We start from the raw sequence: 18,820 nt of genomic DNA on the forward strand, positions 1-18,820 counted from the left end.
GCTGTCATTAGGTCCACCATGCGAGTTGATGACAAAAGGCAGCTGATTGGTCAAGATTCAGCGCGAACTTTGGGTGCAATCCGGCCCTAGCCATTTTAATTCGGGGATAGGCCCTCAAGTCCGAATTTGATTGGTCTTCACCGGTGATAACCTTGCCAGTGGCTTCAAGAATCTATAACTACCTAATTTGGAGATGCTGAATAATAACCAACTTTCCCAAAGAATAAGAATCCACCAGTCATCTGGAACATCTTTGAATTGCCAACCAGCGATTGACCTAGCGGATGCGCGTGCGGAGATAGGCTTTGGGATTTTTGCTCACGCCTTATGCTTATGTCATTATATTTAGCGATAAAGCATCAATGTTAGCTAATCCCATCGGTAGTTAATTGATTCTTCCCTGGTCTTACCACTTGCAAATCTGCCAGTCAAAAAAAAGTGCGAAATAAGGCCGCTTGCTTTGTACTTACCTCCAGCTCTCCCAACCGTCCATTCAACACGAGTGTATTTTTATAATGGGACATAGTAAGCCATTAGAGGGTCATATCTACTAATGGTAGAAAGAAGCTCGTCATACTCTTACATAGAAGACATCCAAATTTACCCACTTTATTTGGTAGGATATTATCTCCATTCTATCAGAACGCCTGCCAAAAAAGTTGTCTCAGTCGGAGTATGATACATACTCATTCGATCAAATTTAAGAATTATGACTCTCGTTATCGCCACCAAGGAACCTTAATCCAGCAATGTCTCCAAATCGCTTGATGCAGAATTCACGCCATCGCCAGGGGTGCTATCATGCTGTCGCTATTGAGTTCCTCAATAGAGGGATTCCCGGCGTTCGACTAGGATGGGCTTTCTGATGATCTGTTTGGGGGTGGAGATGGCACGGCGTCTCGGGGAACTATACGTCCCAAGAATAGACAGCGGCTCAAGTCGAGTGGTTGAATTTAATTGACGGAGCGAGTGGTCTAGTTTTCAATTTGGCGAGGAGAATGGCAAATCTTTGAGCTGTAGGTGTTCATACTTGCTAAAAATTGAAAGCCGTCAGCTTGTAGATTAATCTATACACTCCGTAGTATAGTCATAGAACTCGAATGAAGTATGGGAACATATATCCCTGATGCAACTTAGAGAAAGAACTCGATAAAGACTCGATCTATATAAATAGAACAATCAAATTTCCAATCAAAGCAGACGCAATTCATAAATTACAACAAACCAAGACGCTCGAATGCAAACACTAACGTGGCAGGCAACCTAAGAGACATCGCGTCCTTGTATCATGCGTGTCTCGCAAAAGAGAAAGAAACACAGACGAAGAAGCAAAGATGGAAAGAAATGACGAACGAGGCACAAAAAGACAGTGAAAAAAATCATCAATCAAGCAACCGACTCCAATTCATGTTAACGCCATTTTCCGGCGCCAAAATTGCTGGCGGGCGAACAATGTTGGGTATTACACATAGAAATAACAAAAATCATCAAGGAACAGGGTCTATCAATGGACGTTGCTCCTCCTTTCTCGTCTTTGGTGCCTGCGCCATAGATGCAAAGTTGATAACCCCGTCTCCACACACACACACACACACACACACACACACACACACACACGCACATTCTTCCAATGCTTGTTTTCCCTTTCTACCAGGCCAATTGAGGTAGATAAGGTTATAATGCTTGTTTCATTCCCCCCACCCCCTCCCCTCCCCTACTTCCAAACACATGCTTAATTTAGTCGCTGGTCCGACGCTCGGGCCGCGGCTTGCGCAAGCTCTTCATTCGGTTCAAAAATCCGCCACCACCGGCATTCAACTTCGACTCATCGTAACCACGATCATTGGTCGACTTGCGCTCCAGGTTTGTCGATTGTTTCGGGCTACTGGATGATCGCGTCCGGCCGCCTCCGCCCTCCAGTCGCGCCTCTTGGATGCGCGCGGCCTTTTTGTCGTACTCCTCATCATAATCCTGGAAGAAGGGATTCCTCTCGCCACCCCGCGAAGAGGCTGAGTGACTTGAGCCCATGGGGGCTTGGTTGGGAGATGGGAAGTTGTGATGGGTCGGTGAGGAAAGCATCGGACGGCCAGTCCCGCTCTTCCCGCGCAATCGCTGCGCTAGGCTCTTCTTGCGCTGGAGACCACCGGACTCTGCGTCGTTGTTCTCACTTTGGCGACGTGCAATTGCAGAGCGACTGGCAGGTGCGCCATCCAAGAAGGTGCTCGTTCCAAGTCCCATACTCTCCTGGCCATGGACCGGGTCGATGCGCGCGCTCGGGTCAAAGGCAACGGTTTCGGTACCGCTGCGTTGAATTGTCGTGTGAGAGAAATCATTGTGGGCTTCTTCCATTCTGCCGTGGAATAGGTTGAGGTCAATGTTGGAGTTGTTGGGGCCTGCGCCGCCCAAGGCCATGTTGCTGGATCCCTTGGGGAATGCCTGCATGGGTGCTGTGCGCGCGCCCTTTCGGTTACGGTGAGGATTGCATGCATCGAATGGACCATCGTGGTGGAACACTAGAAGAGACTGTTAGCATATCAGGCAGAGGATGATACGAATGAGCCCAGAATGCACTCACTTCCAGTTCCGTAGATACTTGTGACATCCAGCTTGTCAATAATATCCAACCGGCGATCCTTGCGCGACGACCGAGGTTTGCCATCACGATGACGAGCCTCTCGCTCGCGATGACGCCGTTCCCGTCGGCGTTTCTCGTCATCATCGTCAAATAGCTTGGAAGCCCTATCCATCACGGAAGATTCCGAGTTGCGGCGAGGCCGGCGGGAGGAGGTAGGGTCGCGAGAACTCGACGTCGGGCCTCTGGACTGACTTGGGGGATCGGCAAAGATATCAAAGGGGTCCTTTGAACGAGCCTCCGCGGGCCGTCGGTTGGGGCGCTCTCTCGGGGGTCGTGGACGGCTGGAGGGGCCTCGAGGAGTCCCCTCAGGGGGTGGACGGGTACCGTTCATTTGAGAAGAAGGGGCAGGGGGTGTGGGTTTGATTGAGAGGTTCTCCTGCGACCGGTCAGTTCTGCGCTCACAGTTCCTGCGACTGGGAATATCCTGGCTCATGTTCTACATACAAATAGATCTCGGGTGTTGCTGGTCATGTCTTGTTTCTCGATCGGAGAAAACATCGAGGGTCCCGTTGACATACCAGGGGCCGACTGCGGTGACAGCGCTTCCGCGTCGTCCAAGAATGGGTTCGTAGAGCGTGGGCGTTCTGGGCGAGAGCTGGTTGAGCCGGCCGAGGGGGACAAGGCACGGTTGCGAAAGGGGTTATTAGAGCCAAAGTTAGCCGCCGTGGGTGACACCTGGTCTATTTTGTAGGCGATCGCGTCAGTCAGTTGGTTCGAAGATGTTATCTCAGATCAATGTGGATTGATCAACGGGGGCCCAGCGGCATCTTTTAAAAGGTCTCAGGTAGAAAAAAAGATAACGGGCGGAGGAAGCATGGACTGGCGATCAGGGGGGAAGAAGAGGCAAAAGTTGGCCATGGCCAACAAGCATTACGCACCTCGCGGCGCCAGCGACACACCGGGCGGGTACCCGAGCGCTGGAGGGGCATTCATCGTGGTGGTCAAGAGATGAAACGGAGGTTGAGTGGAGAGGGGTGCGTCAATAGGGTGTCGGAAGCCTTTTGACAAGGCGTCGCAATGTCGCACGACTGCGCAGCGGGAAGCGATGTGGATGGGTAGAGAGTGGGTGTACGGCCGCAGAAGGTGAAACGGGGGAAGAAGTGAGAGAAGCTGAGATGGTTGGATGAGAGATGAGGAGGAGGGAGAAAGAAGAAAAGAAGAAAAAGAAGCTTTGACGAGGGGAAAGGGAGAAGAGGAGCGGAGAGGAGACGAGGGGCGGCAAAAGGGAAATGGATCAAATGGTCATGGTCAAATGGTCAAATGGATCCAAATGGGTAAGAAAATGGGGACCGACACGGGATCAACGGGGGGGAAAGACGGAGTAGTAGAAGAGTACAACCACAGAGAGAGAATCCCTCGTTAATAATGACCACAGTATCCCTCGTCTTCTTATCCCTCTGTGCTACAGTCAATTAGATTTGGTCCTTGGCTATTGTTACTTGCTCCTATTTCCCTTATTATACTCTTCTCCTTCTTTCATTCAAGACAGTCCCCAACTGTTGTTCACTTTAGTCTCCCTTTGACTAATCCAACTAGTTACTGTTCGTGGCAAGTTTACTACTAATAATACTACTACAGTACTTTGTCTCTTATCAACTGCTGCAGAATCTCCCCCAGACTACTAACGTTCTAACTACAGTTTACTCTTTGTTACCCCTAACTTTCTTGACTCGTTTTAGGGTCCAAGTACAATCCAGGGGCAACTTCTAGCGGGTCAACTTGACTGGCGGCTTAACCCTCGCGATCGACAGGGCTCCACTCCCACCACTGACCAAAAGGTGGACTTAACTAAGTTGACTTAGTTCAGTTGGCTTTTCTGGGACTTTCCCCTTAGGCTGCCTGTCACTCGGTCGTTTTTAAGGGGGAAGGGAGCCACACCTTGACGGGAACTGTCCGTGTCCTCGAGCAAAGACACATCTCTCCTCTATCGTCATCCAGACTGATCCATCAAACGATGGATAAATGGCACAACTGAATAACCGCCCGATTGGAACCAGATTCCTTTTCCCTTATCTCCCAGCCCGTTTGGAATGACGTTAGCATTCCTGTTCTTCGAAGTTGATGTAATTTGCCTCGGTCGGAATGTGGGTAAGACATACACGCGAGTGGGCGTGCTTGTCCGCTGATCCCGGCCGCGGGATGCGATCTCGATAATCCAGTCGAGGTCTGTACATACTGATAGTTACTGTACTTCGGTATGACTATGACTATGGACTTATACATTGATGTTGTGCCTAGATCCAGACCCTGTCATGGTGATCATCCTATCGTTCATCCACGCCTTGACTCCGGGCGTCATTCATCGTCACTCTCTTCCTCTCCCTTGGCAGAGGATCCTTGATGACGACGGAAGGGAACGTCACTGATCCCAATTCCCAATGCTGGGCTACAGTACTCCGTACAATGTTTCTCACGCGGCCAGTGCTAAATGTGATGTCGAACATTGCTGATGCCTGATTCCTAAGTTCCAGGTTTCTAGGGTGATCAATCATGACCTATCTGGCCAGATTTAAACTTTGACTTTGGATTATTGATTGACAAACGACACATTTCACACATTCTATCCAGTCTATTGATTTGATTCTGGCCGGACAGTATTTGGCCAAGTGTTTTGTTCTCACACATTTCCTTCGCTTTCCGTGGAACGCATGGCAATGTTTAGAACAGACCCACTGCGCTTCCCAGATGATCCGTTATGTCGGGAACCACTCGGATGCTTTCGCAACGTATAGGACAGTATGCAGATGCATGTATTATCGAGATGCTCATTAGCAATCGCGATAGTCTTGAGTCTTGTCTGTGATATGCCTGCCTTGCTTGAACATCATCGCTTTCTTATTTCCTATCTTACTCTGGACCAAAAAGGTTCAGGCACACGTGAAACATTGGACAGATTTCAAAGAACCGCAACTTTCCTGAGTAGATCATTTACTGGTACCAATTTTGTTCTCGCTCTGTTCTCCTTCAATCTTGTTACTGTGTGCCGAACTACCCGTGCGATGACACTAGACAGTGGTTCCCACATTTGATATTAGATTTGATTAGATACAAACGTTTACCCTAATCCACATGTCCAATACTTTGATTCAAATCACTTTGAACATCTCCTCTCAAGTCCATGCTCTCAAGAAGTGATTCCCGCTGTGTTGCCCAACTAATAAACAGGCAATGGCACACCATCAAAATCATAATGCCAAGTATCAATCGAAGTCTGATCATACTCGCACGACATCTTCCCATTCTTCCAAATAGGACGCAAAGGCCAAGCACAAATCTGGCGGTTCTCACCCACATACTCTCCCTGCAACACAGTCGCATTCAGCGTCACGGGCTTAACATCCTTCTCAACCCAATTGATCAGAACCTGCAGGTTGGTCTGCGGGAACGGTCCGTTCGGCATGAGCGAGTTAGTCGCGCAGTGAGCTGCACCGGGCACCAGGTACAACTGGTACCAGTCCTTGAGGGCGTTGGCCCCGTCCTTGTAGGAGAGACTGGGGTACATGATACTTCGGACGGACTCCCAGTATCGGACTGATGATGCGGTGGGAATACTGTTGTCTGCTTCGCCGTGGAAGTGGATGACCTTTCCGCCGGCTTTGTGGAAGGGGGTTAGGTCGGGCCAGTTGGTTTGTAGGGTGGAGGCGTATTCTTGCATGCCGCTGATCATCCATTCCTTGAGAGTGTCGTATGTCACGCCGTTGAGGTTGGAGAGGTCAGTGCCGTTCTTATCGAGCAAGAGGGCGATGAATTCGGCTCCGAGGCCGTCGACCTCGAGTTCCCATTTCTTAGCGGTGGTGTTGTATTGCGTGGTCACATCTGCGAAAGTCGCAGCAGTCTGGTAGGAGAGGTAGACTTGACGACCTTGCGAGTCACGCAGGCCACGGATGACTTCCTTGGCGACCTCGACGGCCTCCTTGGAGACGGTGCCGTTTTGGACGGGAGTCGCTGCTGATGAGCCACCGTAGCCGGAGCTTGCGGCAGCGGCAGCGCAGTAGTATGGCTTTCCAACGACAGTGGACAGATCAAAGTGCAGTTGGCAGAGATCAGAGCGGGAGACCACGCCATCCTTCAGACCGTCGAGGGAGTCACAGGCAGAGATGGTCTCATTAATGATCTTCTCCATCTCGCAGGGAGGCGGGTAGTACCCTAGAGTCTGAGTGACAACATTCGAGTACAGATGCTGGGTCTGTTGGAAGGACCAGCGAAAAGCAGGAGCACCAATCGCCGCGCCATCCCATTCATCGCCAAAGCGCTGGATCTGACTCCATCCCTCACGACCACCTTCGGAGCAACCCTGATAGTACGAGTAAAGCTTGGTATTCTCGCCCATGCTGAAGAAGTTTCGGGTGAACTGCTTTCCAATCTTGCTAAGTTCCCAATGGGCCTTGTACCCGAACATGTACAGTGTTTCGTAGTCCAGAGTACCATTGGCCAGCAGCATTGCCGCATCCGCATTGGTCGAGAAGCTTCCAAAGCCGCCATCGGTAGCGCCAGCTACAGCACCGTACATGACTCCACCGGGAAGAGACTGGGAGCCAGAATTGATGGCGTAGCCTCCGCCGCCGGTCGAGAGGTACCGGTTCTCGAACTTGGCGGGATCGGGTAGCCAGTATTGAACCAGGACCTGGTCTCCCTCACGGCCATCATGGGAGTACGCCAGAGTGAAATTGCAGTACGAAAAGGTCGCAGCAGGGAAGAAGGTACCGGTGGCACTGGTAGAGGCATTGTACACGATGTTCGTAGTGACGGACGAAGGATCAAGGGTGATGCCCTGGATGAAATCAGAGGCAGGAAGCTTTGACTTGGCATACTCGACCGTGCAAACGTCCTTGAGAGAAGCAGTCGCTGCGGAGGCAGTAGAAGCAATCGCTGCCAAGGCCAAAGCCCGAGAGGTCAATGGAGTCCGCATTGCAAGAGAATGAGCTGAAGAAGGTTGCTTTCTCACAGTCTGCTAGAGAAATTGTGCTGAACTTCAAGAGTATTTATATTCATAGGAGCTCCTAGCTCCTCGCATCCAGGTTGATTCCCCGCGTGGATGAAATCAAAGCCGCGTATATGACCCCATCGTTTGGGCCGAGCGTGCGGAGACCCCAGAATACTCCCAGATTTCCCCGGGGATTAGGCGAAGAGACCGAGGAGCTGTCTATCCCAACGGACAAGCGGATATCCACAAAAATTTGTGGGGGGCTGTCCTCGACTTTTGAGTGGGGAGGTCCGAGGTCTCTCAAGCAAAGTACTGGTTGATTGCGTCCGAAGTCCGGGGTTGACATGGCTGAGCTCAACAATTGCGGGGGAAACTACCAGATCAGTTACTCCGAGATGAAATAAGGGTCGTGGCTGGTGTGGTTCTCTGGAAATATCGTGGGGTGAAGATGTCAATGTAGTCTGGCGCGGGCTAGTTTGATTGGCGCTGTTAAGGGCTTTTCCGTTAGCTTCACCTCTTTGCGAGACAACGCGGAGATCGTCAGGATCAATCCCAGTCAAGAGAGGGAATTATTGCCGTCCTCAGTCAAGCTTTGTGGCCACTAATGCTTGTCTGTTGTATTATTGTGTTACCCCTTCATCCGGGGGTCGGGATCGGGTTTGGCTGGGCCTCGACATCCAGGCTATTCTGAGTATAGATGGTACGAACAACCACATCGCTCTGAGCCACAAGGCAGATAACAATATACAGTACAACTGCTATAGGTAATTTAAGAATATTTATGCAGTATCTGTATCCGTATCCTATCAGCGGAGAGAGTACTTCTAATGAATTACTCGGAAGTCGGAAGAGATGCAAGCCAACCTAGCGATAACTATTCGCCGGAATATATAGTTCACGTAAGCGGGTATCTGTGCCCTCCATGATATTGCGGCCCACCCACCGCTTCCGCTTATGGGTGCGCCCTAAATCCCCGTCACCCCTAAATCCCCGTCACATTTTTACCATTCGATTTCAACTCCCTTTCCCAACCACCCAATATGCCTAAATACTCCAATTTTGACGAGGATCGCCTGCAGAAGGCCTGTAAAGCCGTTCTACACCAAAAAAAGCCGAATATCGCTAAAACTGCGCGTGAATTTAGCGTGTCTCGAACTACCCTTGCCGATCGCGTCAAGAAGGCCCGATCGCCCTTTTCTACCACTGAATCGCGCAAGAATGCGCTTACATCACATCAGGAGAAGGCTTTGACTGCTTGGATAGTCAAAATGTGCGATTGGAACCTACCGCCTACTGCAAAGCTTATAGAAGCGTGGGCAAATCAGGCCCTTACGCGCGCTGATGCGGGTCGGCAGCCGGTTGGCAAGAATTGGGCATACTACTTTATATCACGCCTTCCAAAGCACCTATCCCTCGCTCCAGTGAAGCAGAATCTAAAGGAATCAAAGCGCATTCAAGCCGAAGATGCAGGGGCTCTCTCTTTCTGGTATGATCAGCTTGCAACCCTGCTAAAGGATATCCCTGCAAGGCTAGTCTATAACTTCGATGAGTGTGGTTTCCAACCTGGCCAGGGCTAGTCTCGTAAGGTTATTAATGGTAGATTGCACTGCCCTGACCTTGCTGAAGCTGAGCGAGGCGAAACTATCACTGCACTCGAATGTATTGCTGCTGACGGCTGGCAAATGGATCCGCTATTTATCTTTAAAAGCGGCGGGGTCTTTATGGAGAGCTGGTTCCATAATAGTGAGGATTTACCTCTAAACACACTTACTGCTACCTCACCGAATGGCTGGATTTCTGATGAAATTGCTTCTGAATGGCTATATTATTTTATTTCAGCTACTGCTACACCCGACCGTCTAAAAAAGGGTGAAAAGCGCTTCCTACTCTTTGATGGCCACGGAGTATATCTTACCCTCGAATTCCTTGAGATATGCGAGTTAGCTGATATTATACCATTCGGCTTTATACCTCATTCAACACATCTCTGTCAGCCACTTGATGGTAAGCCATTTTTGAGCTATAAGCAGCAATTTCGGCTTATGAATAATGAGCTATCTTTCTGGGGTGGTCAGCCATGTGGTAAACCGGATTTTCTACGGGTAATTGGGCCTGTACGAGCGAAGGCATTTAACCAACGAATTATTCGGCAATCCTTCAAAGATCGTGGTATTTGGCTAGTCAACGGCCAAAATATAGTGGATAAACTAGCTAGCCAGCTAGAATTTACTCCTCTTCACGCACCTGATCTTCGCGCTCATGGAGAACCCCGAACTCCATCACCGGAGCCTACAAATTTACTATCATCAAGCGTGGAGAATACCCCTCCGAAGTCAATTGAAGCGCTAGAGAAGAATCAGAAGAAGATATCAAAGAAGGTGGCTACCTTTGACCCGAAGGTTCAGCGAGATATTGCAATGCTTCACAATCACCACAGGATAATCTACGAGCGGCTTATGATGGCGGAAGCGACTGTTTCGCGAATTAGGGCCGCTCAGGAGCCCTTGAGGCGCCCAATTACCAAGCGCCAGGTTAAACCGCTTAGCCAAACTGGTATACTAAGCGTTCGCGATGCGAATCGGTCAATCAAGACTAGAAAGGAGAAAGAGGCTGCTGCGGAGGAGAGGAAGCTTGCGAAGCAGTATAAGCAGGCTACTGGTTTGGATATGCCAAAGAGGCCCCAGGAGGATATTGATAGGTCTACCGAATCGGCTAGAGTAGCCCTGGAGCGAGGAGATCTTTTTTATTTAGGCTAGTTATCTAATTTGATGGTTTTTTTAGACGCATGGTAAAAATGTGACGGGGATTTAGGGGTGACGGGGATTTAGGGCGCACCCATAAGCGGAAGCGGTGGGTGGGCCGCAATATCATGGAGGGCACAGATATTCTCTGTCTAACTACTCCGTACTGCAAGTCATTCTAAATACCTCCAAACCTTCAGCAAAAGGAATGATTTTGAATAAAACACTAACTGAGATGAGAAAGTCTGAGTGGAAGCCCCTTGAATCTCAATTCTACATCTATTATTTAGAGTGATCGGCGTAAATCATCTCTCGAAAAAGGCGTGGAGCAGGGGATTACAGGGCTTGGCGTAAGGTTTCCACCGTTGGCGCCTCAGGTTAAAACTTGTAGGTTCCAGAGCTTCCCCCAACAGCTTCATCTTTCTTTTTGCGATCTCTCTCTTCTTTACTCTCCAAGCTCTCCGTCAACTCTCACCATGGAACCTGCGTCGCAACCCCCTCCCGCAAATCCTTCGAACCTTCGCTTTACCCTTGAGCTGGAGTTCGTCTCCTCCCTTGCCAATCCATACTATCTGTCCTACCTGGCCGTCACCTACCCAAACCTCTTGGGTGCCGCTCAAGCCGATGATGAGGACGACTCTACCTCTGCCCCGGATGCCCAAGCCTTCGCAGCCTATCTAGCCTACCTCTACTCCTACTGGAAGACCCCAGAATACGCGCAGTTCCTCACTCACCCCGGCCCGACTTTGCGCGCCCTGCGATTGCTCCAGGAAGACCGATTCCGTCGCGACATCATCCTGCCTCACGTCATCGAGAGCCTGGCCGGTAACTTGCCTGGCGAAAACCAGCCCAACGGTGTCGACGCCGAGGACAAGCAAGAAGAAACGAATGGAACCCATACGTGATGAGTGGTTGCGTGGGAGGGGTTTACCTTTCCCGAGCGCATCTTCACCCTCCCGCCACTCCATTCGACAGGGCAGAAAGGCTTTACTGCAGGGATCTACACCACTCGATACCGAACAACCAGCGAAATGCCGCCATTCAATTCGGTAATTCCTCTTGAACAGGGTCATAGGGTCCATGGCGGCGGAGGCATGACTTCATGTGTGACCGAGGTATCAGGCCGATCGGCCGGGGGGAATTCTTGTCGATCGAACCGCAACAGGACAGGAACCAGACCTGGCTCAAGCCCAGGGAACCCCCCCGGATCCCACACAGATTAGACTCGACATATCCATGCACTGGTTCGCCCCTGCGACGGCATTTGCGGGGTTACGAAGGACCAAGCGTCTTGTTGGGAAAAAACACACAAGGTACAACAGAGAGATACCATCGTGATGGAGGACAACTGGAATGCGATCCCGCCGCATGCGTCTACCATGTGGCCGGCCCCCGAGGCAATTGACCCAAACTAAAGACCAATGACACTCTAGTTCCCCCGTCTTATTTTCCAGTCCCAGCGGAGAGTTTCTCCCATGTAGGGTAAAATGTAGTAAAAAGTAAAGAAAAAAAAAGAAACGTTGTTAAACGCGCGCCGTCACCGTCTGCGTCCGAGTGCTCCGAGCTCCCCTCCCCAACCTTCTTTGTTCTTTTTTCGCCCTCCGCACACGAAAAATCGTTTCTTTCTTTGTTCCTTTTTAAATCTTTCTGAGAATTCATTCGGAAATTTCTTGTTGTTCTTGAGCGGTGTTGTTTCCATTGTATACCGTCGACATCCTTTCAGGTACTTGGGATGAGCCCCACCCCCTGGTGATCGGCCGCCAACTACCTCATCAGCCTGCCCCGTTCCCGTCCAACGCTGGCAACGCTGGCCCCCGAAACCTACGCCATTGCCAGCCCTCTCCTCCCCCATGGCTCTTTCATCGGCCTGAAAGATACACTCGCTTCCTGTTGATATCACTCCGACCTCCGTTGTTCAACCTCCCCCCGCGCTCCTTTGCGGACCTTCCTCCGGGGGTGCTCAAATCTGTTCTTCATGGAGTCCGTACGCCAATCGTGTCGCCCGCGGCATCAGGTTTTGACGCTAAAATGCTTCCCCAAATATCAAAAGGGTGTGGCGGAGGTTATACCGAACCCGAGTGAACTCTCATATCTGCTATACTATGCGAGCACGCGTCGCAGCAAGCTGACCAAGGTCGGCGCTTTTCTGGAAAAGAGGGTGGCCAAGGATGTCTGGAGGCGCCGGTTGGGGTAAGTCAAGCGAGGAATGAACGACACAGATACGAAAGGACGTCGGAGATCGAGAGGGGCAATGGAACAAGGCTAACATAGTCCGTCTCGTCATAGAAACGTCCAGGTTGCGCTTCACATTTTGACCGCGCTGATCGAGAAAGTTCCTCGCGAGTTGCCTATTTATGCACGCTACGTCCTATCCGTCATCGATACTGTGTTGCGATCCAACGACATCTCTATGGTGGAGGATTCTATCGCGACCTTTGAAACATTCTGCCGCCACCAGGATATCGCGATCATCGCCGCAGACCAAGCCCTTGCCAACAAATACCGTGAAGTTATTCGAACTTACGCCAGCTTCGCCGACCCATCCTCCCAGTCATACTCATCAGCTAAGCTCAGCCCTCCAGTCGCTATTCGATGGAGAAATGCCGGTCTCCGCGCGATCAAGGGTGTTGTCAGTTCGGAGAGTTTGGCCGCAGATGGAGGGACCTCTCTGAATATCATCCTCCCGGTCATTCTCGAGAACCTGTATTCCTCGAATGAGGATGTCCTCGTTCCATTGAAGGCAAAGATTCGGGAGACCGACGATGGTGAACGTGATGCAGCCCGGCTTCGCCGGCTGAGTGTCGCAACGGTGCACACGGTTGACACGGCGGACGGCGACCCTGCATTGGCCGCACAGTCGACAGCTGATGCGGACCGACAGGCGGAGATGGATGCGCGACTTCTAGCTCTCCGTTGTCTGGAGCAGATCATCGTCTCCGGAAGTAATCGTGGCCAGATTCGCATCGCAGCGACGGTTATCTTGCGGTTCATTGCCAACAAGCGGTTCCCGCGCACCGCAACTCTTGATGAGTTTAGCGGAATGAGCCAGCAAGATGGAAACTGGGCAACTTCGCTGATTGAGCTCATCGCAACTTGGTGTCCAGTTCAGGTTCGGTTCGTGATTTTGATGACAGCCATGGACATCTTGCACGACACCCACCCCAAGGAAGATGCGCTGGAGTCCTCATTCACTATTCTCTCTGTTGTGGATTGGCTGTTGAAATCGCCAGTCAACATGATTGGCCTCAGCGTGATGGATATCCTGCTCGGACTCATGCGGTATATTTCGGACCTTCTATCGCCTACCGACGGTGATGCCGATAAGAATGCGGATTCAAATGCCCATAGCGCTGTGTTCATCTCGCCCCGGAGGCGCGCTCTTCTCTCCCTTCTGGAGCAGTGCATTGGCAACTTGGCCACCCACAATTATTATGGAGATCAAGTCGCAGACATGATGCGGGCTATTCTTCGTCGTTTCAAGCCTACCCCGAACCACGAGAGTGCCGCACAATCTTCATTGGCTACTGTTCATGAAACTCGAGCAGTCTCGATGGCCCCCCAAAACTCTGAAATCGAACAGACTAATGGAGAGAAAGCCCAAGGCGAGACCTTTTCCCATGCCGCTGCCAAGTTGACTGCCCTCAAAGCCGTCAAAGCCATCCTCGTTGTAGCCAATCTCAGGGCACCAGCGTCCATCAAGGGCTCGGAGTCGAGGAATCAGGTTGGCATTCACGTTTGGGAAGGCACACAGGGTCTTCTGCGGGACTCTGATCAGGATGTTCGTCACGCTTATGCTGACGCTTTTTTGTCCTGGCTGCAACTTGAAACGAATAAGCAAGATCTCAAGGTCCAGTCGGATACCCCCAAATACGTCAAGCCAGCATCCAAACGCGACTCTGAAGCTTTGGACAAGACGTCCGGTCGACGGAGTACCTCGGCTCCTGGGAACCAAAGAGAGAAGGCCGCCGTAGCTGCGCAGACCAAGTTCCTTCGCTTACTGCATCTGGATATCTATGATGCTGCCATGGATAGGCCTGCTGTGGGATCCGAGGTGCTTGTGCTGCACCTTCTTCTGGCTAGCCTCGTTGAAAATCTCGGCGTGAATGCCGCCCAATTTGGACTCCCCATGGTATTGAAGTTGCAAGACGACTTGTTCACTTCGGTCGACTTGGGTTCCTTTGCGGCTCAGGTCAATATTGGAAGCCTGGTACATGGCTATCTTTTGGCTCTTGCAGAAAAATTCAACCTTGAAGCCACCCATGCTGGAGTGGAGGTCCGCAATGAGATTGAAAAGCGGCAGAGCAAGGGGCAGTGGTTTGCCAAGATAAAGTTGCCACCAACTGGTCTCGATGGCATTGCCATGGACGAGAAGGTTCTGGACGAAGACTCAACTCAATCAATTACACTCACACCCTTCCGAAATCTCGACGGCTTGGTCAGTGGTATCGATGAGGCGTATCGCCAAATAATTTCATCCCCGCCACAGAGCCCGCCCACTTCATCGGCTCGTGGATTCAACTTCCCCGTTCTGAACCATATCCCGGCAAAACAACCATCGCAGGAAGAGAATGGCCTCCCGTCTCCCGTCAAGGAGCTAATGCTGTCCTCTTGGTCTCGTGAGTCGTGTTTGGCTGCAATCGAGAAAGAAAGCATCAGAACCGCCTCTATTAGTGGCTCTCGTGGCGGCACCATGACTCGCAACAGCCACTTCAATGGCATGACAAACGGCTCACCCGTTGGTTCAGCCATGGACAAAAACCGCCCTATGAGTGTTCCAGATATCTCGTATACTCCAGAGCCAAGTTCAGGCAGAGGATCTCCCGTCCGTGTCACTGAGTTGCGCCGTGTGCTCTCGGTCAATACCGAATCTAACCTTCGACGACGCAGTCCTCTACGTGGCCAAGTTGATGCCTCGAATATCAGCGTCATTTCTTCTGGAAGCGAGAGCATGGCCAGCGGCGTCTACTCTGTCTCGGAGATGGAACAGGATGCCTTGTCGACCATGCAAGATGAAGCTCAACAGACACACGAAGACGGCGGAGCTGAGACACCCCGCGCAAATGCATCGGCTGTCGCTCTTTCAACGGATCAAGGTCAGGATTCAACGCTGAGTCGGGAACCCTCCTACGAAATTCCTCCAGTCCCTCCAATTCCCGCTGGATTGTCCATTCCTGGTGGCTTCCCCAACGACTCGCAGCGGTCATTGATCTCGATTGATCGCCCAGCCACGGCGCCGGATAACTCCCGACAGGCGCTGAAGAGCAGCGTGAAGTCGGACTCATCTCAGAACCTTCGAAATGGGAAGGCTCTGAATCGAAATAAGAGTCGTTCGAGCAACAACCTCGCCTACGGATTCTCAGATGGGTTCTACAATGCCGAGAATGACTCTGACACTCCCCTTGACACTGCTCAACGGGATCAACTGAGGAAACTCCTCGATGGTTTCCTCTCCCCCGAGGATAATGTCGTCACCAATGGAGACCGCCCATCCACTGCGGTGCCGACATCAAAGAACTCTCTTGCTGATGGATATTCGAGCAGGCGTCAAGTCAGCGGTGGTGGTCTGGGACGACCTCCATACTAATTTACCTTTTCCATTCATTACCTTGCCCACCCTTGTACAGTTGGTTCCGGGAAGTAAAGAGTTTGCCCGGTTGCCTCGCCTTCATCCGTTTCTTTTTTTTTTTTTTGCCTGCTTTGTACATGTTAATAATTCCTTTCAACCGCCCTCATGTTCTGTGGACCTTTCTTCTGGTTTCTTTTTTTGTGCACCTCACGCCTGCGGTTCTCGCTCTGACTGGTCAAAGTCTATTCGGGGCCTGGTATATCTGCTTTTCACTTCTTGTCGACATTCTCCTTGCCTGCCAGCCTTCGCTGCACTACTCGATCTTCGATCTTCTGTTCTCTTCCATTCATCTCTGTTGCATATGCTTTTCTTGTATCATTTGGCTACCCGCTTGCTTTACGTTTAGTGTCCGGGTGCTGTATCTAGCTAGCTCTTATGTTGGTCAAAGCAAAATAGACGGCGCTAGAGTTCGATGTCTGCACATGGTACTTGTTGTAGTCGATATGAAGTTTCTCTGGCACTGAAAGAATACGATCACCTTGTAGCCAAACGTGTTCATGGCTATGGATTCGACTCGGGACATAAATACATTGTTATAACATGACAGAAAGGCGGCCTTCAAAAGGGGAAACAGAAAGTAAGTAAGCAATGCTGTTGTCACATTAGCGCTTTGACGTGGAAAGCACTCGCTCAAAAAGAATAAAAGCAATAGAATATCGTACGAAACCACTAAAGATACCATAAACATCAACCGAGAAAATGACTCTCAGAAGCCCGGCTGCGCAACAAGTCTCGGAAGCGAAGTAGACTCCTCATCCTGGATAGGACCGAAATACTCCTTGAATGTTTTCTTCAACAACTCCTCCGTCAACTGCATATGTTGACCAGGCGCAGACTTGAAATGCAATTTACCCTGATCATCCAACTTCTTCAGACCCAGCCAATCTTCCTTGTAAATCGGTCGCTCCTGCAATGGCGTCACAGTACCATCCGTAGCATTGACTTCGGCGAAAAGCGCGCTCTCCTTGGGAACGGCAACGGTATCCTCGTCGAACATGAACATGGCGAACATGTTTAGCGATTGCAGGTTTTTCTTATACTTGACATTCTTCAACTCGCGTTCGTTGTTGATGTCAGCCAGAAAATTGCTCTTCTCAAGATACGCGTCTAGCTCGGTTGGATCGCGGAAGTACTGGGCTGGTACGACGTGCGACTGCGCAAAGTCCGTCCAGCGACCGGATCGTAGCAGCGCTTCTGCGCCCTTACATAGCCAGTCGCCCAGCGAGCAGGATTGGAACTCGGAGATCCCGTTGTGCTGGCTGCCGAATGTGACCAGGTTGCGGACGGGTGGGTTATTGCAGCGCTGGATATAGCCACGCAGGAATTGTCCGCCTTGCGAGAATCCGAGGGCGTTTACGGCGGGGGCAGAGCTGAGGATTGGGTCGGCGGCTAGTTGTTCGCATACGATTTCGATTTGCTCGGTCACGTTGCCGAAGAAGGTAGCTTGGCGATCGCCACTCCCTGTGTCTGCAAGTCGGATGATGTGCACGTATGTTCCTGGATTGACTGATTCGGCTAGTGTGGCTACTTCTTTCATGCCGTCGCGCTCAAAGTCGTCGCCTAGTCCGTGCCAGATGATTAGTGGGAGCTGTGTTGTGTTGTCGTCATCTTCGACGGTTGATGGGCTATGGACAGCAGCCGAGAGAGTTAGTGCGGCGAGTGACGCCCATATTTTGACGAATTGCCTCATGACGGTGCTTGAGCTCAGGGTTAATTGTGGTTGGAGGAGGTCGGGCACTTGTCGTTGGAATCGATGAGATCCGGGGAATGTTTATCAGCACGTGATGTCACGTCATCGGATTTTGGAGTCATCCAAACTATATCCGTACCATGATTTTACTGTCTCAATCTTGTACCTTCATCACTGTATTTTTCTTGAGATTTGTGAATACCAATGATGTTACTCGACGTGGCGCGCTACCCGACCCTACGTGAAGGCGATAGCACTATTCCGAACTTGGGAAGTCGAGGAAATGGAAGGTCAACGGCAGATTTCTTTGACACTCAAGCTCAGTTGCTCAGACAAGCCAAAACACAGAAAGCGTGGGGATCCACAGATTGCACCATAGCCAAAGATCCCTTTCAGTCCAAATTCTCGAGGGTCTTTCATCTAGGTGGCTGAGGCAGTCGAGTTCTCAAATGGCCCAAACAAAGAATGCCCCAGGCTGTACTTGGAAGCCATACAAAAACAAGATAACCCGACCAGTTTTACTGCTACTGCTATACTTTTAACAAAGCTCAAATCACCCTGGGAAATGTGTACAAAGACAAGGCTGAGTGAGGGGATCCGCTCATCCGATCTCGAGTTGCAAACCCAGCCAGTTGGCACAATGAACAGCAGCCACGCCCGACTCTCATGTATGACACTCGAGGCATCCCGTTTACGCTGGTCTTTGTTCAGGAGAATTACACTTTATGGTCGACCTCAAATTTTTGTTCTTTATGGAGACTTGGTCAATTCAATGTTGGCACTTGGACTTGGGGAACGAGTACCTCCCCCCCCCCTTTTCCGCCACCAGAACTGTGTGAGGAGGGCCTTCTAAGACTTGGAAATATCTCCTACTACGTGACCGATACAAAGAAAAAGTGGACTCATTATGGACTTTTCTCAATAAAGGATTCTTGAAAATCTTTGAATCATACGAAGCTGAAATTATTAACCAACCCTCCTCGACGGAGACCCTGCCTCGAATTTTTTTCATTGAACGAAGATCCATTCTTGATCGTGTCAGCCTGTTGAAAGTTTCTAATTTCATGCGCCCAGGGCACATTTGACCCTTAGTCTCTCATCTTGGCTCTCTCTGCGAGATCCCGTTGTCTCATCTCCTTATAATATACCCTCGAAGCTCATAAAGCCCCCTGCAAACCCAACAAAATGAGTGAGACCGAGGAAA

General features: G+C 50.7%; 5 protein-coding genes across 5 annotated transcripts; 2 read left to right on the forward strand and 3 right to left on the reverse strand.

The window, feature by feature from the left end:
- Positions 1-1,737: 1,737 nt before the first annotated feature.
- Positions 1,738-3,568, reverse strand: N7473_009641 (Pal1 family protein; the record flags this gene model as incomplete). Its single annotated transcript, XM_057155580.1, has 4 exons — positions 1,738-2,513; positions 2,576-3,011; positions 3,080-3,315; positions 3,514-3,568. The coding sequence occupies 4 exons, from the start codon at positions 3,566-3,568 to the stop codon at positions 1,738-1,740; spliced, it is 1,503 nt and encodes a 500-aa protein (XP_057006710.1).
- A 2,221-nt stretch (positions 3,569-5,789) lies between these two features.
- On the reverse strand, positions 5,790-7,544 carry N7473_009642 (putative tannase; the record flags this gene model as incomplete). The annotated part of the gene is made up of 1 exon (XM_057155581.1): positions 5,790-7,544. One exon carries the CDS (start codon positions 7,542-7,544, stop codon positions 5,790-5,792), a length of 1,755 nt encoding a protein of 584 aa, XP_057006711.1.
- Positions 7,545-10,776: 3,232 nt separating this feature from the next.
- N7473_009643 (mediator of RNA polymerase II transcription subunit 31) lies at positions 10,777-11,205 on the forward strand (the record flags this gene model as incomplete). The annotated part of the gene is made up of 1 exon (XM_057155582.1): positions 10,777-11,205. One exon carries the CDS (start codon positions 10,777-10,779, stop codon positions 11,203-11,205), a length of 429 nt encoding a protein of 142 aa, XP_057006712.1.
- A 1,070-nt stretch (positions 11,206-12,275) lies between these two features.
- N7473_009644 (uncharacterized protein) lies at positions 12,276-15,884 on the forward strand (the record flags this gene model as incomplete). The annotated part of the gene is made up of 2 exons (XM_057155583.1): positions 12,276-12,490; positions 12,587-15,884. 2 exons carry the CDS (start codon positions 12,276-12,278, stop codon positions 15,882-15,884), a joined length of 3,513 nt encoding a protein of 1,170 aa, XP_057006713.1.
- Positions 15,885-16,632: 748 nt separating this feature from the next.
- N7473_009645 (palmitoyl-protein thioesterase family protein) lies at positions 16,633-17,616 on the reverse strand (the record flags this gene model as incomplete). Its single annotated transcript, XM_057155584.1, has 1 exon — positions 16,633-17,616. The coding sequence occupies one exon, from the start codon at positions 17,614-17,616 to the stop codon at positions 16,633-16,635; it is 984 nt and encodes a 327-aa protein (XP_057006714.1).
- Between the last annotated feature and the right edge of the window lie 1,204 nt (positions 17,617-18,820).

This window comes from Penicillium subrubescens, assembly GCF_028828155.1.
Source record: "Penicillium subrubescens strain IBT 31985 chromosome Unknown utg000006l_segment0_segment0, whole genome shotgun sequence".
Taxonomy (NCBI): domain Eukaryota; kingdom Fungi; phylum Ascomycota; class Eurotiomycetes; order Eurotiales; family Aspergillaceae; genus Penicillium; species Penicillium subrubescens.